The 26185-nt window shown below is 43.9% G+C and overlaps 1 protein-coding gene across 8 annotated transcripts in view; it reads left to right on the forward strand.

The window, feature by feature from the left end:
• dock4b (dedicator of cytokinesis 4b) overlaps nt 1–26185 on the forward strand; it is a 103927-nt gene that overhangs the window by 38653 nt on the left and 39089 nt on the right. For all 8 annotated transcript variants that reach the window (XM_068586168.1, XM_068586174.1, XM_068586175.1 and 5 more), the window contains exons 8-22: nt 2774–2925; nt 7269–7350; nt 7532–7592; nt 7735–7867; nt 8813–8901; nt 13657–13782; nt 16402–16526; nt 17158–17320; nt 19417–19523; nt 21090–21243; nt 22429–22526; nt 22730–22813; nt 23415–23515; nt 24442–24523; nt 25491–25661. In XM_068586168.1, the coding sequence (XP_068442269.1) occupies nt 2774–2925; nt 7269–7350; nt 7532–7592; nt 7735–7867; nt 8813–8901; nt 13657–13782; nt 16402–16526; nt 17158–17320; nt 19417–19523; nt 21090–21243; nt 22429–22526; nt 22730–22813; nt 23415–23515; nt 24442–24523; nt 25491–25661 (1728 nt within the window). The remainder of the gene's footprint in view (nt 1–2773; nt 2926–7268; nt 7351–7531; nt 7593–7734; nt 7868–8812; nt 8902–13656; nt 13783–16401; nt 16527–17157; nt 17321–19416; nt 19524–21089; nt 21244–22428; nt 22527–22729; nt 22814–23414; nt 23516–24441; nt 24524–25490; nt 25662–26185) is intronic.

Raw genomic sequence — 26185 nt, forward strand, 5'->3', positions numbered from 1 at the left:
CAGCTCTGCCCTGTTGTGTAGAGCACAAGGGATCTGGTAATGAGGAAAAACAAAAAAGTGTGCTAGTGCATTGTTGTTAGATCTTTCTGCAGCATGTTTTCAGCTGGGACCTCACACAGGGCAGTGCCGTCTGGACCCAAACCAAACATATTCCTAATTCTGACAGATATTGCACTTGTAAAAATGATTTTTTTCGAAGCATGTTTGAGTCTTGAAGGACAATATTTGTGTTTTTTTTCTTCTTCTTTTTTATATGATTATGTTTGTAGCGCAACCAACTGTTTTCCAAAGCACATCATCAATTTTAGATTTTTTTTTACCCACGAGGCGGTCGCTGCTTATCTCACATTTCTCTACCACATAAAAATTTCATCTTTCAGAGACTCACACCTTCTCCGAGGGAGCATTTTTAATGCCTTCTTAGTTTTAGTCAAAGCAACACCGTCGTCACAGTAAAGCCCTCCTGAGTGTGTTCAAAACATTGCAACATCAGTGCCGAGACAAGACAGCATCTTTGTAATGTGGGGAAGAACCACTTCAAGCTGCTCTTTTCATTTCATCCTTGTTTGCGTTTTATAGTTTATTACAGAGTGCCTCCAGAAGTCGTGATTCCAGGAAAATGTTTCATTATTTCTGAAAAGAAAAGGCAATTTCTTTCCATCACTGCACTTTTCTACTTTATAGAAATGGATTCAGGACCAAGAATATAAGTACAAGTGAAAATTACATCCTGAACCTCGGCTGTCATACTTTCCTGCAGAGAGGTTATTCTTTAATATTATCCTCTGGGACTTTTAATCTTGCCCAAGTTATTATTTTTTTTAAGGCAATGATGAATCCCAGTGAGTTGTATTCAAAAGTTTCACTAAAAGATCACAATTTCTTCCAACGAGCTTGCGTTTTTAAAAAAAAAGGAAATGTATCACAACTTGTTGCAAGATGTTGCAAATTTACTATTTTCTGTGCAACAATAATTACAATATCAGATTAAAGTACTGTGTGATAAATATCTAGCTGGAGCCAGCAGTTGATTAGCTCAGATTAGCAGGAAAACTGTTAACAGCTAGCGACTCGGAAGTCCCTGGTCCTCGACAAGAAATCATCTGGAACATATACAACAGCAATGTGTTACTTCCACACCTTTTGTACTTATCAAACAAATGAGAAAATGAAAGTTAATTAGTTAGCTTTGGGTGCGCCGGTAGGTGGATTTGTTACCTTTGGATAGCTCCAGGCTAACCTTCCCCCTTGTTTCCAGTCTTCATGCTAAACTTAGCTTGGGAGGCGGCAGTAAAATCCATCTTTGCAATAAAGCAAAAACCGTTATTTACCCAAATGTTGACCTATTCTTTTGAATACACCAAAAAAAGGTTCCCAACAGAGTTTCCTCTGCAGAACCACTCAGCGTAGCATTTTACCACATCAACAAAACCTTCACAGGATTTTTATATTCGTGTTTTCTTCATTTTTTTTCTTTCCTTCGCTCCTCAACCTCCTCCTGACCCCTTCCCATCTCTTCACGTCCTGCTACCAAAGTGAATGTGGAGCACAATTTGGCAGCAGCTCTATTGGCCATCTGGTACTGTGTGTGTGTGTGTGTGTGTGTGTGTGTGTGTGTGTGTGTGTGTGTGTGTGCGTGCACGTGTGTCTGTGCATGTGTGTGTTTGTCCTCGTATTTTTGGATGTTGACGGGGGATTAGGATGAACCTCTCGCAACGTGTGTGTTGATTTCGGTGGTATTTACAACGCCGTGCCATGCTGTGTGAGGCTTTATTGAGCTGTAATATTGATCAGTTCTGATATAGATCGACTTAAAATAACATGTAATGCCAGGCACACTACCACGCACTGAGATGGGACTTTTTTTTGCTGCGTTGTGTGTCGGTCACATTTATATTCAGGATGAATTTCAGTACTTCGTTTTCTGTTTCTCTGCAATTAAGCCACCAGGGGATGGAAATCACAACGCCATTATTTTATTTTTTCAAGGAAATAATGAACCTACTTACAGATAAATGCTCGAGGTAAATGAATAAGGAAGGGGGGCTTTTAAACCTAATGACAAATATGTTTGTGTTTGTGCTTGAATGCCTCGGCTATAATACATTTCTGTGAAAGCCCTTGTTTTGTAAAGGATAAATACCTATTTTTAAAGTGTTTGTTTATGTGCAGCAAATTAATGTGTGTTTTTTGTGTCCCGTTTGTTTCTTGGGCAACAAAATTGCAAGAAAGAAGCCATCAGACAATACAGCTCAAACTCTCACATCTATGCCTCTGGTGCTGCTGACAGTCTGCGATATTAGACGTTAAATTAACTTGATCCATATCAACCAAATCTATATCTTAGCCTTCGTCTTCAAATATATATGCAAATCTGCAGCAAAGCTCCTCCCAACGTTGGGGTGTCTCAGAGGGATTTTGTTGATCTTTGATGAGGAAACTCAATACTAAATACATGTGATGTGATTGGCCAGTATTAAAAGAGATGTAACCAAATGTTGTTTTTTCCCTGGTATTAACTGCGTTTGATAAGCTTTGATCCTGCTTTTTGAGGATATTTCTGGATTTAGAGCTCATGGATTTTCCTGCTTTTCTTTTTTTTAACCTTTCCAAATCCATCCCTTCAATCCTATACGAGTACAGCACAATTTGTATTTGTATCAGTTTTATTTATATCTTTTTTTTGGCAGTTCTTTATAGTTACAGATCAAGTCTAATATATATAGATTTCCCTGCCCAGAGTAGTGTGCTGATGTTGTCCTCTCCTCTGCAGATGGAACATCGGCATCGTAAGAAGGAGACCCCTGCGCCCGCGAGCACCCATCACTTGTTTGTGCACGTGAAGAGTCTGATGAGTGCAAATCTGGGGGAAGAGCTCGAAGTCTTCTTTCACATTTATGATGGCCGGGAGAACCGGCCCCTCAGGTGAGACACTCACGAGAAAAGAATCACACATGACTTTACCATTAGTTATACATTGTCATTACCGCCGAGTGTAAGGAGGTTGAACTGTAATTTCCGTGGCTTGTGTGTTGCATATTTTTGAATGAAGTGCCAGTATTCAAAAGGTTAAAACAGTTCAAATGTTCACCCATTTGTTTTGGATGCACAGTCTGCAGCAATGTAAGTGAGGTGGATTGGTGATTGCAGGGGGGAGGTTTCAAATGGCTCCCCTTCGGATGTCAAGAGGGCCGCTCCACCTCCATTCATGAAGATTGATTAAATGAAGCAGGTTGTTAAAGCGCACTTAGATACATAAAAGTGGGCAAGCCCGTGCTATTTTGTCATATAAAAAGTGTCTGTGCCGTCCACATCAAAGAGCCTATCGCCCTGGGAGTCTGCACACACACACACACACACACACACACACACACACACACACACACACACGCTCCTTCGTTCTCCTGATGGGGCGCCGGCCAAAATACAAGACTGTGTTTAAACTCCCTGGTTTCATAGTTCAAAGCGAAGAGAATTCCATTTCATGTCACAAACAAGCGGATTCGTCAGGCAAATGAGTGGGTTGAAAAAAAGAAAAATGAGCACGGCAACACGGAAACTTCTTTTGATAAGTCATGCTTGTGTTTAACGCCCCACAGGGTCACATCAGAGGAACACGGGTGACATTGATTCGTTTGTTATTTTAGTTTCAGGATACAGTAGCTTCTCTTCTGGTTCTAAAGAAAATCCAATACATTATTCATCACATCACTGCGGGAAAATCAAACTTTTGTGCAAACTTGGTTGACCTAAGTTCCTTTAAAGCCTTCATGTGGAGTCTGTGGTTTCCTTTATTATGTGAATAATGGCACACAACGAAAGAGGTTCTATTTTTACAAGGAGTGTGCAAGGCCTTGTTGGTTTCTCATGATGTGGTCCGTCTGAGAAAAAGAGGAGTTACAGAGCAAATCAGATCTCACACACACACACACACACAGACACAGACACACACACACGCACGCACGGGCGCGCACAGACGCTGTGTCATCAGTGGATCCGAAGCACTTTTAGTTAGGAGGCATATTGAAATGAGCTCTTACGTCCGAGTTCTTGATATTCGGTGAGCGGTTAGCCAATAATGAAGGTGCGTTTTAGCGACTGTTCCTGATCAGCACTTTGACAAGAAGTGGGTAATTAGCGTCCGGCGGTATTGTATCGTAAGTTCCACTTGAAATATATGCATGCGTTTTAAAAGGATCTACAGCTCATTCTCTAAAAAATAATTTGGCTTCCGTTGTTAAGCTCATGTTATGCGCTTTTATCCAAGCACAAATACACATCACAACAATATGATGTCATATGATATAATGGCACATTGAGGTTCTTCTTACAGTTCATCCAAATACCATTTTTCTGTCCGCATGGTGGGGGAAGGGCTCTCTGAGGCCTTCACCATAGGGCCTGAGTGGTTTTTGTCTTGAAGGAAGATCTCTCAATGGCATCTGGCCAACATTGTCTCTCACTGTCTGGTCACACACACATAAAACGGAGACATGCACACACACACATTTGGGCAAGATGCCTGGCGTGGAGCCATTTCGACACTGTGCTGGTGGTTTCCGTCTGTGTGTGTGTGTGTGTGTGTCTGTCAGCGACCAGATGGGGGTCCGACCCGTTGTCTCAGTACCATGCCAACACCAGCAGCCCCTGTGCACCGTGGCAGCTTCTTTGTGTTCAATACAGGCTCCTTGTCTGGCTTCCGCAGCAGGACACACACTGTGGCACGCTCCGCCGTGCTCACACATGGTCCCGTTGCTCTTTCTCTTAAGTTTTGGTGCTGTCCCAACTTCACACTGCCTTGCTCTGGTCTCTCCACAGACACTGGCACTTCCCGCCTCCTAATTGTAACCGCCACTCAACTCTCAACAAGGTCACCCTGAATGAGTGGACGAGTGTGTCTATGTGTGTGTGTTTTCTGTTCCTCTTAGTGTGAACGGCAGAGGCTCAGTGTGTGTTTCCCATGATGAGATAGATGCGGTCTGGTGTGTTCTCTACCTGTTCACCACTCCATCTAGTGTGCTCCTTCTCTCGTCCTACAGCGTGGACTCTGGGGGGTAGATTTAGGTTTATCGGCTATAAGGGACGGATGGAGGGAGGCAACAGTGGCAGTTAATTAGGCCGGCATTTTACACGCCAGTCGCTGGCTACCCCCCACCTCCGCCCCCTCATCGGGTGAGCGCACAGCTCCTAATGCAATCATCGATATCAGGAGAGGGAATAGCGAGCTCCGTGTGGGCCCAGAGGGGAGGGAAATCGGCCATTCATGTTATGTTAATGCCAGCCGTGATAGAGTGAGATATGGTCCCCGCTGGAGGGGGGGGGTCCTGGTCCTCTCAGCCCGGGTGATCAACACGCTGCAGCTGTGAGGCAGAAGAGTTGATGGCAGGGAAGGGCGTGTGAGAGCCTCACGCGTGTGCGAGTCTGTGTTTTGCAGGAGTGTCTGTTAATTGGCAGTCGGGGTTTCAACAATGGAGCGCTAATTAGGGTGCGGGCTAAGCGTGCGCAAGTCTCATGTCTAATGCATAGGAATCCGTCTCCATATGGCTGGATGAATGGCCCGCAGAGTCACGGAGAGAGCAGCTAATGAGCAACAGCAGCATCCAAATCAAACCGCCTCTCAACCGGCTCGTTCCGATTCGGACGATGAGAGGGAAAACTTTACTCGGGGAGTGCATGTCTGGGAAAAAAATAAAAATCATCGGCATTTGTATAATTAATTATCAGAAGCGTAATTAATTCAAACAGCGCCCACTGCCCTACATACACAAAACACTGAGTTACAGTGCAAGAAGCAGGCTCCTATTTTCACCACGGAGGAGGCATGGTAACTTTAAAGCTCTTGTAATATGAGCTTTTAATAGCTCCCACTATTCTGGAACGTCCTAATCCATTGTAGCCGTACGCCGCATGAAGTCAAGTTATATAGGCTCTGTTGGGGTAAACGCCGCTCTTGTGTGAATGGGTCTACTGTAGCATGCGCCTGCTAACCGTGCCAGAGACTCGGCTCATTGTCAAGCACTGGTGCATTACAAGGTTTTCCCTCTGCTTATCGGTGGACTGTGAAAGTCACCTAACTGGATTAGCCCTCAGCTCGCCAGCCAGGATGAGACGGGGGCCCAGCAGGATGCCTCCGCATTTTGAGCTTGTGTGCGAGATCGAAAGAGAGAGGACGGAGTACAAAGAGAATAAAAAGGCGATCTGTGTCCGTCCTTTCTGTTTTTGCCCGACATGCACTTAATTACACGCCGGCACGAAGGCGGGGCGCGGGGCATTCGAGGCCAGAGTTGTTATTGCGAGTCAGTTCATTCTGCCCCTGCGAGGCTCCTGCCTTTCATATTCTACAGTTGCACTGCAGAGAATGTGCAAACTATCCAAAGTCGGATTCAGAGTTGTTCAGACAGGGAGCCAGACAACGTACTTTTCCAATTGTCTCAGTGGAGCTGCTTCCAGTTTTATTTTTAGCCATAGCTAACGTCAGAACTCGAGGGAGGCAGCAACGTTGGTCTGTGTGTCGGCTGGTTGATCCGCTACTTTGGTCCTGATGTAACTGTTTCATCACCAATTGCCTTCATATTTATAAAAACATTCAGATGTCCTAATGGTTTGTTGCGGTCCCGCTGAGGCATCCCAACAGCTATTACTAGATACAGACCCTCGGTAATAATTTCAATAACTTTGTTGATGCTCTGACTTTCCTTTTAAGCTCAACAGTCAGAGTTGTTTTTTTTTTTTTATTCTGTCCAAGACTTTGGTTTCTTGACAGCTATGAGACTGAGACTTAAGATTGTTTTGTTGTAACCCTTCACTATTTTTGCTGACAATCGAGTATCCGAGATAAAACGTGTCAGAGAGAGCCCACGATATGCAACGACACCCTGAATATTCACGCCAGCCGCCGAGGAACCACCCGTGGATGCACTTCTGGTCGGATATGTTACAGACAGCCCGTGTTGGGGATTTGGTTCAGTAATTCAAGCTTTGTGTATATATTTTTCTCCCTCTATCCCTCTGTCTCTGATCCCTCTCTGCATTGCACGTCTTGCTGCGGCCTCATATTCCAGACAGCTTCGGTTTGAAGCTCTAACTTTGAAGCGTTTCCTCCAGTGCCCACCGTTCAACGCTTGACTTCTCTGACACCGTTTCTGATCTTTATTCTGTTCCTGTTAGCAGTGGCTTGGATGCAGTTGTTTACGATGACACCCAGCCATCGCTTCTGACACCATTCATCTCAACGTGTGTTCCCTCTCTCCGTCTCTCCTTGTGTACAGCGAAAGGTTCTTTGTCAAGCTGAATAAGAGCGGGTTGCCCAAGTCGCCAGAGAAGACAGAACGACAATGCACGCTATTTGTGGTGAGTCTAGCGAACATGGCTTTGCGTTTAGACAGATTGATTGGAAGCCATTTAAAACTATGTACAGTAAAGTCATGCTCCATCACTCTGGAAAGTAAAAGCAAAGTCAGCTCTCTGTAGCTGGTTTTCAGTGATTGAATCTGATGCTAAAACATGTTTTTTCCTGCTTTTTTTTCTCCAGGATTTGGGAAGCAGCGATCTTCGAAAAGATGTCTACATCGTTGTGCACATCGTACGAATAGGTGGGAGTTATGAGGCGGCTTCTCTATTTTACGTTCAAATCTCTTGGGCTTTCATGGCAAGAGGAATGGGACGAGGTTGGACCGTCGCAATGAGTGCTATTGTTATCAAGACGAGTGCTATTGTTTCTTTGCGTGTGCGCAGGGAGAATGGGAGCAGGGGAGAAGAAGAATCTGTGTAGCGTACAGTACAGGAGGCCGTTTGGCTGTGCTGTCGTCAGCATCGCCGATCTCCTCACTGCTGACTCCAAGGATGACCACCTGCTCAAGGTCTATGCGTAAGTCACCGTAAACAACCTGCGTTTCATTATGAAGTCCAAAGACAACAGATGGTGGCTGAGCTAACTGTGATCTAGCTCTTGTTTAATATTTTACAGACACATATATAGAGCTCGGTATATCTTCTCATTTCTATTTGGGCTTGTAAGCATTTTAAGGCTTTTCCCAAAACGTTGAACTATTCCTTGAACAAGTTAAGCTTTTTATTCTGAATACCAATCACACTTGTTGTAAAACCGATATCAGCCTTAAAAACACATTTTTATAAAGTAATTTCAGTCAGTTTGTTAGCTGGTAGTATAACTAAATAATATAGCATCGTTGAAGAAAGAAATCCCAATAAATACGCACCTTTCTCATTGTTGTCTTTTTGACACCAATAGTGAAGGGACTTCCTGGTCCAACCTAGTCTCCACAATGCTCTAAGGGAAAACAATGGCGATAGTTGACCCAGTAGTTTGACCTACATTACAGCTGGATCAGACTGAGCCAAATACATCCAGCTCAGAAGGAAACACAACGACTTCTTTATACCTGCAGGAACAGCAGAGAGGTTTTAGTCGGATAAACCTTTAAGTTCTGAACTGGATGTTTTCAGAATTAGGTCCAGACAAGACGTCATCGTAAATACTTTGTTTACTTGACCTGCCCGAGTTCAGCGTTATAACTGTTTTTAAGTCACTGTCAAACCCATAATGTTTTACTTGCGCCTGTGATTCACATGAACTCAAATGTGTGGCTCATCTTACAGTGAGTCACACAGGACGTGTCACATGGTCACAGATGGTTGCTGCGTTTACTTTGACCATTCTTTTAGTAATCTGCCCTCGTCCGTCCTCCTGCTTTTGCGAAGTGAAATACTGCATCGCTGAAGTGCCCCTTTGAGTATAAAATCTATATAAAATATGTATTTTCTGTTACTTTGTCTCCTTTTTCTGTCTCAGGTGTAACACAGAGAGTGAGTGGCACCAGATCCACGAGAACTTAATCAAAAAGGCAAATTCCAGGTACAACCTGTCGGGCTCCAACACAGGTAAGAACGTCCAGTGTTTTCTTTATTTGGCTGCCTCACATCCACGCGTCTTGTTTTGAGTCATTAATAAGAGGATTTAGCAATGCAACAATCTGGCCTCTTCAGCGTTGAGGGATTTGGTTCGAAGCCAATGTACTTGTTAACTTTTTTTTTTTTTTGTATCGTGTTTTTATTCTCAGGCAACAACTCTCAAAGCTGTTAATTCAATAGTCCGGTGATAATCAGGCTTATTTCTTTCACAAAGCCAGACATTGTGCCACAATGACAAACTTAGCAGCTCGGTTGCATCATCGGTCTCTTATTGTGCAATAGTCAGCGTCCGGTCAGTCTGAGCAGCGTTCATGTCGGAGCCAAGTTCCTCTTTCGGGAAGCGGACGAGTCCTCACATGGTCGTGTCTTCAGGAGGCCCGCCGTTGCGAATGCATTCAGAGGATTTTTTTTTATAAATAGCTGCATTTGCACCATACTGAACAACAGCATCAGCAGTTTCCCATAGCAACAGGTTGGTGGAGAATCAGAACATTCAGTTCTTCAAACCTCGAAGAAATGTCACGTGACATGTGAAAAGGTTTGTTGCGCAATGGGACTCGCACTTCATTTCAGATGTAGATGCAGCTGTTGTGTTTGTACGCACAAACATTATAGCCCGAAGATGAATTACTGATTAGTTCAAAATGTAATCTACAGTGCGGGAAGCTCGAATGGGGCACAAAGAGTGACGGGAGGAAACATAATCATGAATTAAACAGTGTTGGCTAGTCTGCAGCTGTTTGCATCAAGGGGCCAAATGGGCAACCGGCAGTAAGCAATCAGCAACAGTTCATTAGAAGTTTTTTCTCATTTGCATAATGTTTTTGTGTGGTGTGCAAACTTGCTGCAGGCTGTTATTTTCCTTAAGAAAATATACATGTTGCTAATTCGTTGTCTTCTCACATCTCCATGGAGTATTCTTAGAGGAACACCGTGGCCTACCCCCGTAGAAAATTGGTGATAATTGTTTGAGGGAGAAGAGATTATAAGAATGTCGAGAAATCGGTGAGAATCTGCTGACTGGGCTCCTCTTCTCACCTCGTCTCAGAAGACCAATAATGAATTACTTGAGGGGAAGTCACGCAACTCTGGGACTTGAAGTGATCGTGAATAATCTTGCATATAGGAGTGCCGCAATCAAACGGAAGGACACGGAGCCATTCAACACAGCCGGCGTTATCCCAGCAGCATCTTCACACCGCATTGCTTCACAACAGAACTGCAGCATCCAGCTAAAATTCTATATGCTTTGCATAGCCGAGCTGATAAGTGCAACAAACGTCTAAATGGATTCACGATAAAGCAAAGGAAAGACACTAGAACCACTTCACTGTTTCCCTATCTCATATTGAACTCCCAACCAAATCTTAAATTCTTACGTCAGCTATATTTGCCGCGTAATCTGTTGACTGGCTGAATTATCAAAGCTACACACACTTTATCTGATTTAATTACGGATAAAGCGGATAGATAACATGGCGCTGTCCTTGTTGATGGTAAACTTCCAAGACCTTCGAGATGACTGCAGACATGTGGCTTCCTCTGTGTATCGCGCCCGATGGATGACGGAGACGTTTCCAGGCTTTGAGAGGAACATTCTGTAATGAAAAAACTATTAATCGCACCAATTAGGCCTGTTGCCTTTCTTAAAATGTAGCCAACAAACATGCGTTTGCTTCAGGCTTCTTTTTAACGGAATTATGCACACTCGCACGCTCATCATGAACACATGGGAGTGAGTTGGATTTAAAAGAGTTCTCTGTGTGTGTGTATGTATATGTGTATGTGTGTTTGTGTGCAATTTATTGCAAACACTTGGGTCTTAGCTATTGAGTGGCTGCCAGCTGAAGACATTGATCCAGCTGAACAGCTGATTAGCCTCGGCGCTTTCTCCATTAAAGTGCATGAGAGGAGAGCCGTGCGTCTTTTGTCACAATACTCTGGCATCCATAATTCAAGAGAGTTCGTTTAAAAAATGACACTGCAGCCACTTAACTGAATTTGACATTGATTTTACAAAATGAATGCTATAATCACATAAGTAGAGGCCATTTACATTTTTTGGATAATGAGCTCTGAATGCCTGGACCAAATTAATTCTTTATCATGTTATTAGCTGTGACAGTTTTTTGACTGCCATCTTATCGCCTCTTTTTAACTTCTTCTATCTCTCTAATTACACGTCTCTCACACACACCTGCTCGTACGCTACCGATGACACGAGTTGCAACGGCCCGATATCATATCCACGTTCATCAAGATGCATATTCACCAACAATTTGTCCGTCAGCCCGAAAAACTCGCCACTTTTTCCTTTCACGTCTTACCTTATCTGTGCTCGCTCTACATTCAGAACAGCTACTGAATGCACGACATCACTCGCAGCACGTATTTATTATTACTCTGTACATTCTCGTCTGAAAAGTCAATTCCTCCCAAAGGGCAATTATTCTCCGGCAGAGCAACATTACAGCACAGATACCACTTGAGTCACTCGTCTAGCCCTGGCGCCAAATGTCCGAAAGCAAAGAGAAGGAGGAGTTATGGAACACCATGCATAATTTAAGGACCGCAATTTATTACACTTAGTGTCAGGAGGGCAATTAAAAAAAAGTGTGCAATGAAGTAAGATAACACAACGTGTATTTGAGTGTGTGTGTATATGTTTGTACTTGTTTATCTATGTGTGTGTGCACCATGCCCTCTTTCTATAAGTGTGTGTGTGTGCGCATCCCGGTGTGTGTGAAGTTGTCTCGCTGTGTGGTTCTCCTTTCAAACGGACCTGGCGGTGGGCCAGAAGTCTCTTATTAGCAGCCAATTAGCAGGGGAGAGATGAATGCACTGCCCTCGAAATATACAGAACACTGGACTGTTTGGGTAATAAAGATGCAGAGCGACAGTCTAATGGCTACCCCATTTCTTTTTTCTTGTTATCCGGATATATTTCAGGGTCATTGTGGCTTTTTTGGGTCATCAAGTTTGGAAGGCTAGAGTGGGAGTTGATGCCAGGAGATGGCGATTTTGTTTACACGTATACAGTACCCCTGAAATCCATAAAAAAGGGATTTCATAAGAATCTGGCTCTGCATGAGTCAGGTCAGGTAGATAATTCAGCTCCCACCTCCATGCGAGCGTAGGCAGTGACAGAAGAGGCTGCGACAACTCCGCTGTTTTGTTTTGGAGTTTTTTTATTTTCCTCTGTTTTTTTTGTTCAGTTTGTGAAGAGGCAGGCTGGGTGGGCTGAGGGCAGCAGAGGTTGAGGGTGTTTTTGTCAGCGTCAGTCACATCTACCGGGCAGAATAGTGATGAGGCTGGTTTGCCTAATTGTAGAGCCTATCTGTGTGTATGTTTGTTGTTGTGCGGATGAATGCCAAAAGGCTTGATCCATGTTAAAGGGCAGGCAGATAAGGCCCGAGTAAAAAATGAAATCCCTCCTTTCATTTCCCACCAGTCCTTTGTGCCAGTGTGAACACATTGTTGATGAACTGCATGCGCTATTTTCCAATTATTTAGATGAGAGGACTGTAATGTCCCTCTGCACCCTCTCGACTTCCCTGTTGTGTCTCTGCCACCCTTCATGACCTCTCTGTGTTTGTTTTTGGAGTATATCTCGGAGATTCTGTCCTTGCCTCTGGAAAAAAATGCACATCTTGTTCAGATATCACATCACTATGTGGCATTTTTACATTTGTTTTACCATATGATATAATTTATGAGAAAAACAAAACAAAACAAGGACCCTAACTTCAGTAACTACAAATCCTAAAACCAAGCCCACTAACTACACACAGGCACTATGTTTCTGTAAAATTATTAAGGACTTAAGTGTATTGATTTCAATACGACTATACAGTAGACAGAAAGAGGCTGTGGATACATTTAACCTCTGTGAACTGTGGGATGTAAATAAATAGGTATATTTTCTTAAGCATCTTTCCTTGCATTGCAATTTAATCAGCCTAAAAAGGCTGAACGTTAAGACATTACTACAATTCTTTCTGATAAACCCTCTTTTCCCCTCAACTTCACAGCCTTTTCCTGCTTTATTCCTCTGCAGTGAGTGTCGGTTTGTTCCAAAGCAGTCACGTTGCCTTGTTGACTCTCAGTGACTGAAACCTCACACAGCTAATGAACCGTTTCACCGCTGCCTCACAACTTTCTGAAACCATCCAGAACAATAATAATCACCATCATCTGGTCCCTTACACCCTCCCTTGCTGTTTGTGTGTTTGCCTCCCTTCATGAGCGCGGACAGCCTCACACACTCGAAATACAAGCCGGTGCTTTAATTTAGCCGCGCTGACATTTGGAAGTATTGCGCGAGGATATTGATTTGGAACGACAGGCCTTCATGTCGGATTCCCTCTCAATAAAAAGAGATGACTGGAGATGACTCACAGGCTGTTTACATTTTTGGTTCATGTATATGTGGGGGTGTCTGTTTCTTTCTATATGCGTGAACATTGATGTTGGCAGGTACAACTGTAGTTGTCTGGTTCACAAGTTCATCTGGCTGTAATAAAACTGAAAATATGCCCTTGTGAATATATTTGTTCTCTGAGCTTAATAATACACGTTTTTTTTTATTGCATTTGGAACAGGGTTATGATATATTTGAAATGTTTATTGAGTGGCTATGGTAAGGGATAAGGGAGGGGATATCAAGTCTGTAATATAGGAATATGGTATCTCACATCTTTCATGTTGTTTTTATTTATTTGTTAGGTCTGGCGGTGGCTCTCCAGCTGCTCCACGGGGATATAGAGCAGCTGAGGCGAGAGTACATGGTCCTCTTCACGAGGGGCGTGTCCATCACCAGGAAACTGGGCTTCTCTGATGTCATCATGCCAGGTAGGACTCCGAGCTCAATCTGAATTTCCTCATTCTTGTGGGTTTGTGAAATGCATCAATAGATATTATTACATCCAAAAACTCCTATAAAGTGACCCCAGCTGATTTGCCAATATATTAATCTTCTGGCCACTTCAGCAATAACGTATTTAACGTATTGCTGAACGTTTTTTTCCCCCACCACACTTCCCAGAGATCACTTTGCTTTAAAGAGCTTACACTGACACTTCTGTCCTTTCATTTTCTGTTAAAGTAGTTGTCCCCCCCACCCCCCACAAACCACCCTGGTCTCCTTCCATTCATTTATTATTGAAACGCTACTCTGCATATAGATGACAAACAAGCCACATTCACACTTTCACACGCCGTTTAGTTTCCGATGCACCTGACCTGCGTATATCTTTGGATTGGGAGAGGAGGCGGGGCAGAAAAATAGACCTGGACAGAACATCTTTGCTATGTCCTCATAAAGTGCTGCCCTGCTGTTGGAGACGTACAACTTATAGTTTATGATGCATCAGATGGAAAGACCCACCAGCAGCAGGTGTGTAGAGAGTCATAAACTGCGGCTTCAGAGTAATAAATAAAAGGTCTTCATTATATAATATCATAGCTGACACCTTTTGAGATGATACCCTTAATAATGTATTTTCTAGTGTTTGTATTGTATACATCTCCTTATATCTTCTGTAGTTGCCTTGGTAACACTTGACATCCCTACCTGATGCTCAAGAGTGATATATTAATCACACCTCAGGGTGCCCTCAGAAAGATGAAATATTCACATCTCAGGTAGATGGGTCTCAATTAGATAGCTTTTTTCTCGACACGGCACAGGCGCCTTGCAGACACCCGCAGACTAAGCTGGATGAGGTCATCGTTGCCGTGGCAACCCATGCACAATCACCCGAACGCGAGACGAAACAAAGAAGTTCAGACGCAAGCGTTCGTATTGACGTACGCTGTGCCAGGATCAGACCGGTGAAAGTGGCGTTTGAATTAGCTCTCTGGCTCTTTGTCCGTCCGTTCCTTTTACGAGAGCTGGACGTCAGGTTTCCTTGAAACAAGTGAGGTGTGTGTCTGGTCACACGGAGGAAGAGGAGCCACAGACTGGGGGTCCCCCAGTGCCTCACTAGCACAGATTTATGTTCACTGCCTCTTTCTTTGTCTTTGTCTGACTACAAACCCTTAATGCCGAGTGCTCTCACCCGCTCTGGCCGTTTAAGTCTGCCCTTGGGCGAACTCTCTCCCCCTCTTTTTGTGTCTCTCTTTTCTGGATTTGTATTTCACTGAATCGTTCTCCCTCATTTTCTTTTTCCAGCTGCTCTCGCCCCACCCTCACAACTTCCCTTTTTCCTATTGTACAATAAGAAACTGCCCCATTGTGTGTCTGCTTTCCTCTAATCTTTGTGTGTGTGCGTGTGTGTGCGTGTGTGTGCGAGTGTGTATGTACGTGTGTGTACGTGTGTGTGTGCGCAAGATCAAGAAGCAAGCGTACAGTATGGGTGTGTGTATAGAATACGCCATGTTGCCATCGTTACTGTTGTTAAGAGCATAAAATCAATGTTGACCCTAGACAGAGAGATATGATGCACACACACACACACACACACACATATGCACACGCACAAACACAGAGAGGTTATATAGGGAACCCTTTTTTTTAACAACGTGTCTGACCGCAGCTTGGCTGCAGAGGAAACATGCTTAATCTGTTTCCTACCCAGAGTGCTTTGCACCATTTTGACTTCCCCCACAGGAGGAAATAAATGTGTGCCTGGCCCATTCAGCTGCAGGAACAAAACAATGTAAAATATGACTTCCTGGGGTTCTTTTTCCTGACTGTTTCTACAGTGTGAACGTATGCACTGACACCTTGCTCTCTCAAGCACATGCCTCTGTTTTCTATGCAAATCATGTTGTCATCTTGAGAAGATATGAACGTACATCTGCACGTAGGAATGAAACGCAGCGTATAAAGGGGAACTTTAATCCACCAATGTTTGAAGTCTGTTTACTGATCTTCAGGAGTACTACCGCGAGTGTAAAAACAGTTGTACAAAGCCCTCAATGGCTCCACAAGGAGAAGCGTGAAATCTGATTCGTCGCCTTCAGTGATGCCACAGGATTGTGGCTACATTTAGCTGCTACTAGCACAACACTGCACCCAAAATATCTGACCCAGCTGGTGGTGGTTGACTTGCATTGTAGGTAATGTAGGCGCCAGCTTTTTTTGGAAGAAAGAAGAATGCATGGAATAAAAATGTATCATGTCAATTGTATCAATTTTGTCAATGTCATAGGTGTGCAGTGCTAAATAGAGGGAGTTTGGCCTCTTGTTACTCTGCTGTAACCAAAGAATATGGATGTCAGCAACCCCGTCTACTTATCGCGGCTTTTAAATCTTGTGTTCTCTGGTTGTGGAAGGTCGTGCCGCAAGCGTAGGTTTCACGTCAGCACAAAATATATCATTCAATGCCACTAATCTAAAAGCTGTCCACGCCTGTCATGAAGCGTTACACAAGAAATTGTGGTCCAGCTGCTGAGAGGTCATTATTAATGCTCGCTGGCATGCATAATCGATGCCTCGTTGCCTCTTTTACCTTCCTGTTCCTGCAGGAGAGATGAGGAATGACCTTTACATCACACTGGAGAAAGGCGAGTTTGAGAAGGGTGGAAAAAGTGTTGCCAGGAACGTAGAGATCACCGTCTACGTGCTGGATATCGACGGACAGATCCTCAAGGTAAAAACATGTTTGTTTTCTTCCTCCGCAGCTGCAGGTCACGGTTGTTATGTTTCATTTTTGCAATTGCCACATCTGTCAATTGGAAAATATATTGTTTGGAATGACTCACCACTTTGTTTAAGGCTAGTAAATGCCTTATTGAGTCCTTTTGCGTTTTCTTAATAGCGGGTGGCTTATTTTGGAGCTAAACTCTTCATTTAAATATCGCTGACCCAGATGAGCGCTAAGTGTCTCTCCTGTGTGTTGCCCATTTCTGGTGCAGCGCTGTGACAGTCTGCTCCTGTGGTTTCCTGCGCTGCCTCGGCCTTGAAGAGAAAATAGACTCAAATATAACCCTGCTGCCTCTGCCACCGCCACCGCATGGCACGCATCCCTCTGACACACACACACACACACACACACACAAACACGCATGAATACCATGCCATTCTCCCTTTTATTGGCATTTGCGGCGTGACGACGCTTTTTCATGTCTGACTCATTAATTCATTGTGCTCTTCAAACCTGCCCCCTCACCTCATCCTCGGGCCTGGCCGCTCATTTCCCCTCCCCACTTCCTGTTTTTTTTTTTTCATTCTTTCCCCTCCGCCTCTTGCCTTTAATTCACTCTCTTCTGTGTGTCTTTCAGAGTCACGTGGCTGCCGGCGCTGGCGAGCCGGGTAGCGACGAGTACCACTCCTTGGTGCTGTACCACAACAACAGCCCGCGCTGGGCGGAGCAGATCAAGCTGCCGATCCCAGTCGACATGTTTCGCGGGTCACATGTCAGGTTTGAGTTCCGACACTGCTCCAGTAAGTGAGAACAGGCGTTGGGCTTTCCCTTTTTTATTTGTCTAAAAACAAAATGAAGGGGAACATCTTTAGACGGGATATGTTCAGGTGTGAATGCCCTTCGACGCTGCTTTCGGTTGGTTATCCGGAGGAGTTGGGGGTAAAGAAGAGACATTGCTGTGGAGGGCGAGGAGTGCAATAAGCATTCACCACCCCGCCCGCTTGAATCCGCCGACACACACCAGCCTCGAGCCCAGAGGCTGCTGCCACCCCAAATAGATGGTGTCCAAGTGCATAAGTGTGCGCTTGTTTAGGCATTTTCATAATGAGACTAGTTTGTTCAACTTCTCACCTCCTAATGAGACAAAACTTTAATTATGACCAAAATATTGCTCTCTCGTTCTCGCTCTCTCTGTCTCTCTCACCCTCTTTCTGAGCTGCAGGGAGAGGGCAGTCTCTCATAACAAGCTGATATTATTATGCGGTTTGCAGCCGAGCTGGGAGCCTGTGTGGCTGTGTGCAGCAGATACAGTAGCCTTATTACTGCTCGCAGTGCTAGCATTACTACCAAAGGGCTGCCCGTTAAGAGCCCAATTTAAGCCTGCGGTGACACCAGACTGGAGAGACCTTATTACACACACTATTAGGGCTCCCAAACTCTGGGACAACCTGCCTGTAGAAGTATGATTAGCAGACACTCTCATTTTCAATACAGGCAAAAACGGAAAGCACTTTTTACTTTTATGAATATCCTTTTAAAATCCCATCTTTTATTCGTACTCATTATGCAGCAGTGGGTGATTGTTAATTTGTTTTCAGGGAGTCCAGTGTTGTCCCTAAATGGGACTAAAGGGGGCTGCGAGGGCCAGTCAGCACCAGCAGTGCAATGTTTTTGTTTTATTATAGCTGATTGTTTGTTGATTGGTTCTGCAAAATTTCAAACAATTAAACCAATTCAACACGTTATTGTTTGTGATACTATTGCTGCTGTGAGAGCAGCTGTTCTTTTCTCCCATTGGACCGGTTAAAGAAATGTGATGATACGTATTTACTTGTTTAAAATGAAGAAAAAGCACCCTCTGTATTTGTACTATATTATAGCTGAGTGTATTTGTTTGAGTGGGCTCGAGATAGAACGTACATCAATCTCCACCTGCTCTGCCGAGCTCAGCGAAACCTGAGTTTCACACAGCACAACTTAATCTTTCCTAATCTCCGGGTGCCCAAGGCAAACAAAAACAAAAAAAGTTTGCAGTTTTGAGTCTTGTAAGCAATATCTTTCCTGGTGTAAAAACTTAATCACAGCAGAGTAGGACAGAAGAAAAAAAAAAATGGCCATTTTGCAATAACATTTTTTAAGTTTAATACAGTACAATTTGTATTGCTCCAGGGAGAGTGCACACACACACACACACACACACACGCACACACACGCGCCTGGTAGACGGCGCTTAAGTGGTGTGTTGCAATGAAAGGAATTAGAAACCTTGCTAGCGCTCCACTTCTCCCTTCCCGCTGTGCGGCCATTAGCGCTTCATTGCTGAAGCAGCAGATACATCAGATTACATGTGTTCATAATGCTATGTAAATTATGCCCAGAGATTTAAGAAAGCTTCTTAAAAACTTCTTAAACAATCAGGCCGTCGAATCGAGTAACTTCACAGCTCAAGATCTTGTTTTTTTTGCTTGTTATAGGTCCCACAGAGAGTTTTCCCGTTTTCAATGCATTATTGAGACCTAACAAATGTATTGACATCATTTTCATCCTTCTAAAACATTTGAAGAGTCAACTTTATTGGCATTATGTTTGCCAGCTACTTGTCTTCATTTGCCTTTTGCTGACGCGTTGCTGCATTTGTTGGAGCTCTTCCATTGCCCACAGGAGTGTGCATCACCTACGTGCTTGTGTGTTTTCAGCTTGGTGTTAGGTTTGCTTCAAGTAGAATCCGTGCACTGAAGGCCGAGCGTCAGATTCACTTCTTCAACTTGTTCAATTCTATTGCATAATCTGAAAAGAACTGGTTTCATAACATTACTCTTTGTTTCATGTATTTTCAGGCAGTCTGTGCTTGTGTGTTTTGGACTCAATGGCATGTCCATGTGTTGTTGTTTGACAGCTAAAGACAAGGGAGAGAAGAAACTGTTTGGCTACTCCTTCGTTCCTCTGATGCAGGAGGACGGCAGGACTCTGCCAGATGGCACCCATGAGCTCATTATCCATAAGGTAAAACTAAAACAACACCACAAAGACTTTGGACTGAACAACATGAAGTTTGACTGTGTGCATTCCAGTATGTGTTTTTGGCACACATATTGTCCTCGGTTCTAGTACTGTAGAAGTATTCAGCTTCATGTGAAATCCCATCAAAAACGTCCGTCTTATTTTAGACCAATAGGACGATTCCATTGTTTTCCATGCACGACATTGGTATTCAACAGGAAAAAGATGGCAGTGTGCAGAAATGAAAAGACGTTTCATGGTCATTCTGTCCATTGGTAAACTGCAGCTGAGATATTTTGCGAAAGTTAAATGAAAACTCAACTGACTTGCACCACGCCGGTGCTGCCAGGGGCTATTTAAAATGGGATTACATGCTGTATATGATTATGTGAATCGTGGGTTCTGTTATCACACTGTTTGGTGCCATGGGTTGAAAAACAGCTCGCATCACTGCATTACAGACCGACTGGCCCGTGAGTCATGTCCACTTGCGTAACATTTTCAAGCTGTGGCGTTCAATAGAAACCTTGAGTGAGTGGTAATGTATGTGTTTTTTCCCTTCGCCTCTGCATGTGTAATAGACAGTTGACGCACACACATTTCATTGGAGGAAGTCTATCTCCGTATTTAGCGTGACCTTCGTGTCCCTTTTCTGCATTTTATAGACTCGAAGACGTTCCCACTCATCTTTTCACACATTTTTGGTTTGGGAACATCAAAAGACTAAGGCAAATAAAAAATGGCCAGCATCCCCAGTTAAAAGCTGCTGCAAGACCGTCTTGGGTGTAATTCAGAATAATTGCAGACTGCATGGTTTTCCTCAGCTGCAGACGAAGGGTGTGTGCATAAACCTCAGGCTTTGCAGAGGACAGGAAAGCATTGAGCGCATTTAAACATTTTATTGGCAGTGAGGCAGGACAGTGACCAAAAAGTCTGATTATTTATATTGTCGTTAGCTTAAGTATTTTCAACAGTCTCTAAAAACAAAAAACTCCTCCTTTTTAAAAAAAAAAAATCTTTTATTGCCTTCTTTTCCTGTCTGGTGGCCAAATTGAGTCCAAGCAAACCCTCCAACCTGAGCCTGCCAGTTTTAGAGGACAACTGTGGTAGCCCTGTGTGTTCCCACCGTTCAGAGGGGGGGAAAAGGCCCGTTCTGATGCCAGATGGAAGTTGCTGAAAAGCTCAATGAAGCTGGCATGGCCTAGTTTCTCTCCAGACCCAAAATAGACACAGAAGAATCAGTCCAAACTGTGTGGTAGCGTTGGAGCTCAAAAGGCCTCAGCTGTAGGCATTAAAGCAGCACATTAAACCCAAAATAACAGTCGTGCTCTGTGATTGATTATGTGCAATAGCTCGGAAGCCCCAATCATGACTGACGTTACAGCCTCCAACGTTTTTTGTGCAATCATAAAAGTCACCTCACAAACAATGCAAACGTTTTTGACATAGAGGTGATAAAACAGTGACTGCATTACTTCAATGTTTTGATAGTACACCAGTCTTCGGCGCCTCTCTGCATCTTCTGTGCCAGTTTGCAGAATGTGTGCTTTTCTCCCTTTTCGTTCCCAGTGTGAGGAGAACACCAGCTTGGCAGACTGTCCGCGCTACCTGAAGATGCCATTCTCCAAGGCCAACCTCCCGTCCAACAACCAGACTCTGAAAGGCCCCAAGGAGTCTTTCTGGATCACCAGCTTCCTCTGCTCCACCAAGCTCACGCAGAACGGTAAACTAGACGGAGGGATTGACGTTTCTTTGGACACTTTTCCCGCTGAGCTGTCACTTTTTTTTTTTTAAAACTGGAGTTAGCTTGCGAGTAGCTCTGTGCGTAGCGTACAGAGCTGCTGCCAAAGACAGTGATCAACACTTTCTGAAAGACTAATAAAATGGGAAGATGCCATATGTTTTTTTACAAACAGAAAAGAGCAAGTGGCAAGTTCTCTCCAGGTGAGAAAGTGATGTTTCCATCCAAACTTTACAATTGTGTGAGGAAAAAAAAAAGAAACTGTGAATATGCAGAGTGGTGGGAATAACCTCCAGTTCGCTCCTGCTCACTAATGAACCAATAAATCCTTGCTTTCGTAAACTATTTGCAGAGTGGGAATTATTTCAGGAGAACTAGCTTGTCGGTGATAATGTTTGCCCTCATTTATACTGCAGTAAACAATAGCTAACGCTAGTCATCAAAATATATAGAAGGTGTGCCGCAAAGGAGACATTTGCTTTTCCCCACTGAGGCACTGATGAGATCCAAACTTCACCATAGAACAGTATTTTCAGACTTTTAAAAAACAGCAAACGATAAATCATCTCTTACCTCATTAAGCAGAGAGTAGAATATATGAACAGAAAAGCTTCGGGCACAATTGACCTGCAACAGGCTGTTAATCTCCTGCATGCATTTGATTTTATTTGTGGCGTGATTACAAAAGTATTGCAAAGTTTTGGACGACAAAATACACTCGACAGATTGGTTAATGCAGTCACGCGCGCACACAGACGCGCTCGCACACAGACACAGATTTGCATGTAAAGTTGCAAAAAAGACACACTTCAGGTTGAACGGGATCCGAAGAGACAGCTAAAAGACTTTCTTCTTGAGGCTCATGTTTTATTCATGCGCATGTCTGGGGACCCTGGCTCAGGAAAATGACTTTTTATCTCCTTTATCCTACCGCACTTGAAAATGTCATCATTTGTTTGGCTTCTGTGGAGGTTTTTGGGCTATAATTGGAGGGTGTGGTGATGCTTTGTGATCTGAGGTTGCACGTCGCTCTCGTAATCCTGCGTTTCTTACAAACAAACACGAGTCCTGATCTCTTGTGCTTTTCACAATCGCTTTTTTTTTCTTCGTGTCCCTCACTCATCCTATCTTTTTTTATCCCCCCTTCCCGTTTTCCATCTTTCCCAGGAGACATGCTGGACCTGCTGAAGTGGCGAGCCCACCCCGAAAGGATCAACGACAGCCTCTCTAAGCTGAAGGAGATCGACGGCTCAGAGATCGTCAAAGTAGGCACACAACGTGATTGTCGGCACTGAATTGCTCCCGCTGTCCTGGCATTTGTAGTATTGATTGTTTCGGATTTGAGTTCAGTGCACATGTGTTTTTTTTTTTTTTAAAGTTCAAGTTGAGAGGATGAGGATGTTCAAAGACTGAAAAGCTAAGTAAATTTAAAGCTGCAGCTCACACATACGAACTCCCTCTTGTACAGTTTTTACAGGACACCCTGGACACTCTCTTTGGTATTCTGGATGAAAGCTCCCAGAGATACGGGCTCAAGGTGTTTGATTCCCTGGTAAGCAAGTTGTTCGAATGAATCCTTTCCTCTTCATGCGTCAGGCCCAATGCCATCGGGTCGGAGGCAATCACAGAAAACTGAAACACAAACTTTACTCCCGGAGAAAGATGGAGCGATGTGACGCCACAGAGCTCGCTGAACCAATCTTACCCTGGTCACGCAGCACTGCGCTGGCAGAGCGAGGGCCCTGATCGCTCTCCCTCTCTCTGTCTCTCTCGCTCTCTCTCTCTCCGACTCTTTGTCCCGCTCACTACATCAGTCTCACACTGACTCGCGCGCACACACTTTCTCCTCTCAGCGCGTCGTTATCAATGATGTAAAGGTCTAGCGAGCCGGTGCGGCCATCGAGTTTCCGTTTGGAGATCAATCCAACCAGTCTGACATGTGGACCTAATCTCCTGTGGTCGGACAAAATTCAGCGCATTTCACAACACCCTGCACACAAAGGACACATGGAGCACTTGCTAGGATCAATGTCAAAAATGTGTTTTAGTTGGATTGTTTAGTTTGTATATTTGTATCTGTAAATGTGATCATTTGTATTCATTTTATATTACACTACTTTTTTTTGCAGTATGTCTTCTCTGTTTATTTCCAGGTCCATATCATCAACTTGCTCCAGGACAGCAAATTCCAGCACTTCAAGCCGGTCATGGACACCTACATCGAGAGCCACTTTGCCGGCGCTCTGTCCTACAGGTACGCGACGTTTCAGCCTCCACTTGTTCAAGCCTACATGTGCAGCGCCTTGAGTGTCCCACAATGCAGCCGTACCCACATATTGCATTCTAATGAAATACTGTGCATCACATGGCCAGGCAATCGGAGAGGCCGACGTGCGTCAGCGCCGAGAGGCAGCTCTGCTCAGCTCCGAGAGAGAAACAGGAGTGTGAATGCAATGCTCATGGTGCCCCCTGGCTGACGCGGAGCGAATTGGGAAAATGTGCTCCCGTTTGCTTCCCACCTCCTTGTTTCCTCGCCTATGTCTGTCACATCCGAAGACACCCATATTCACAACCTGCTGTTCTCACCGGCTGTCTTCTTCACACTCCGTGTACCTGCTGAGATAACGTGTTGGTGTCTTTTTTTTTTTTTTTTCAATCTTTGCAAGCGCCCACCCAGAATCCTGCTGCCATATCCATCTGCTTTAAACTCTTTTACCTGTGATACTGTTTCTTTCAAAGTGTCACACCTTAATTAGTTAACACAGAACGTATTGTCGCTATCTGAAGTTATTGATGAACCGAGATGTCCTTCAGTCCTGCTTAGAATTAGAAAACTCTTCTCATTCAGTGATACAAAATCATTTTTTAACCAGCTTGCTCTTTCATAAAGACGATGCCTCCCTTGAAATATCTGACTGGATTTGAAGAATTTTATTCAAGACCCCACCAATTTAAAAAGTGGAGCAAACAACAAAAGGCCTGTCATCCTCAGAGTGCAATATGAAAATATAGTCTGTGTTTTTTCAGTTAGTAATCGAGTGGATTTTTGATTAGAACCATCGTTTCATTTCAAAACACTGCGTTGCCTCATCTTCATTTGCCAAATCCAGTGAGAGAAGCGATGTGCGACGGAGCTGGGGGTGAGTGGTGACACTGTGAGTGCGTTTGTGTTTCCTCCAGGGACCTGATCAAAGTGCTGAAGTGGTACGTGGACCGCATTGTTGACGCCGAGCATCAGGATCACATACAGCAGGTGCTCAAGGTGAGGCATCTGCTTTGAGGACACACACATGCACACACAGCCAGAAGACACACAACCGCAAACATTTATGCAATAACACCGTCAACACACACACACGCATGCAGAAATGCAAATAAAGAAACTTGCTCCCTCTTGCTGCCACTCCTCCTAATTACACCCACTTCCCATTAGCAGAGAAAGCAAAGCCGGCATTCATTATTCCCCTCCTCACTCTATTACCCTGCATGCAATTTTAATCAGCAGGAATGCAGTGCCTGCGGTGTTGGGAATCGACATCCCAATATTCGAATGACTCATGCAGATGCACCGTGGGAGAAGCACATTGCGGCTTCTGTGCTTTGGTTTCCCATTTATCATTCACGCAATACATCCTTCACCAGAAGTAAATTGTGACTCTGTCGAGCAGTCAATTATAAATGAGTGATGCACCGCAGAAGTGTGTTTGCAGGGTTTTTTCCTTCTGAGTGGTCCATAGAATGTCTTTCAGTAGTTTTTTTCAAAGTACTGCGTGATCATTGTCAGGTTGAAGGGTGGTTGTCTGTGTAATTAAGAACTGTATACATTAGGGCTACAACTAATTATGTCTATCATTATTAGTCAATCTGACAATTACTTTTTAAGTAACTAAAATAATATTAAATATTATATGAGGCGTTCAGCCTGCTCATGTACGCTGATCACACGTCCAAAACTGATAAATAGTCTAGTAAAGAAGATATAAGAAAGAGAAAAAGCTAAAGCAAAGCACCTTTTTGTCAATTCTGCTTTAAAAAATGACTTAAAAAAATTCAAACTAAAGTGAACACCACTTTTTGCTTTCAGATAAATGGATATGCATCAGGGGGTAAATGAAATGTCACATCATTCTTTAACCATTCCCACTGGATGTGAAGTCCGACTTTCTTGGATTTTTCATCACAGAACAGATGATGAACGACTGTTTTTTTCTTTTTTTTTCATCCCCCAGGCCAGCGAGTACATCTTCAAGTACATTATCCAGTCTCGCCGGCTCTTCTCATTGGCCACGGGGGGCCAGAATGAGGAGGAGTTCAGAGTCTGCATCCACGAGCTCTTCATGTCCATCCGCTTCTTCCTCTCGCAGGAAAACAAAAGCACCAGTCCGGTTGCACAAACGCAGGTATGTGTACAGATGTGTTCGTCTGAAATCCTCAGTGTCTCTAAAATCATGAGTGTTTTTCTGTGCACGTATGTAAATGTGCAAATCCGGGCCTGTTACTTTATGCTTGCTGCCTCGGGCGCTCCCGTTAATGCAGTTGTGATAGGTGAGAAATTGTCTGTAATTGAATTTCACGCTGCCAGAGGGTTTGGTGTCGGAATGGAAATTTCTGTTGCAACTTTTCCATTTCCGCTGGGAGGTCTGCACAGCAGGTCGGCCGCCTTCACTGATTTCCAACAAGCAAACCAAAACAAACAAGCTAAAGATGCCAAAGATAATCATAATTACACATCAGAAACAGCTGCGAGTGGGGCTGTGTGTGTATTTGTGCGCATTTTTCTTCCCACTACAGAACCTGTGTGGGGGATGTGTGATCTGTTTCTGACCTTTCCTTTTCCTCCGCCGTCCCCCATTATTCCTTATCTTCGTTTGCTGTTTTGTATTCTCATTTTCTTTTTTCAATTATTCCTCTTTAGTCCATTCGA

Source organism: Clinocottus analis, unplaced genomic scaffold, assembly GCF_023055335.1.
Source record: "Clinocottus analis isolate CAN_PGR_092001 unplaced genomic scaffold, fCliAna1.0.p SCAF_20, whole genome shotgun sequence".
Taxonomy (NCBI): Eukaryota; Metazoa; Chordata; class Actinopteri; order Perciformes; family Cottidae; genus Clinocottus; species Clinocottus analis.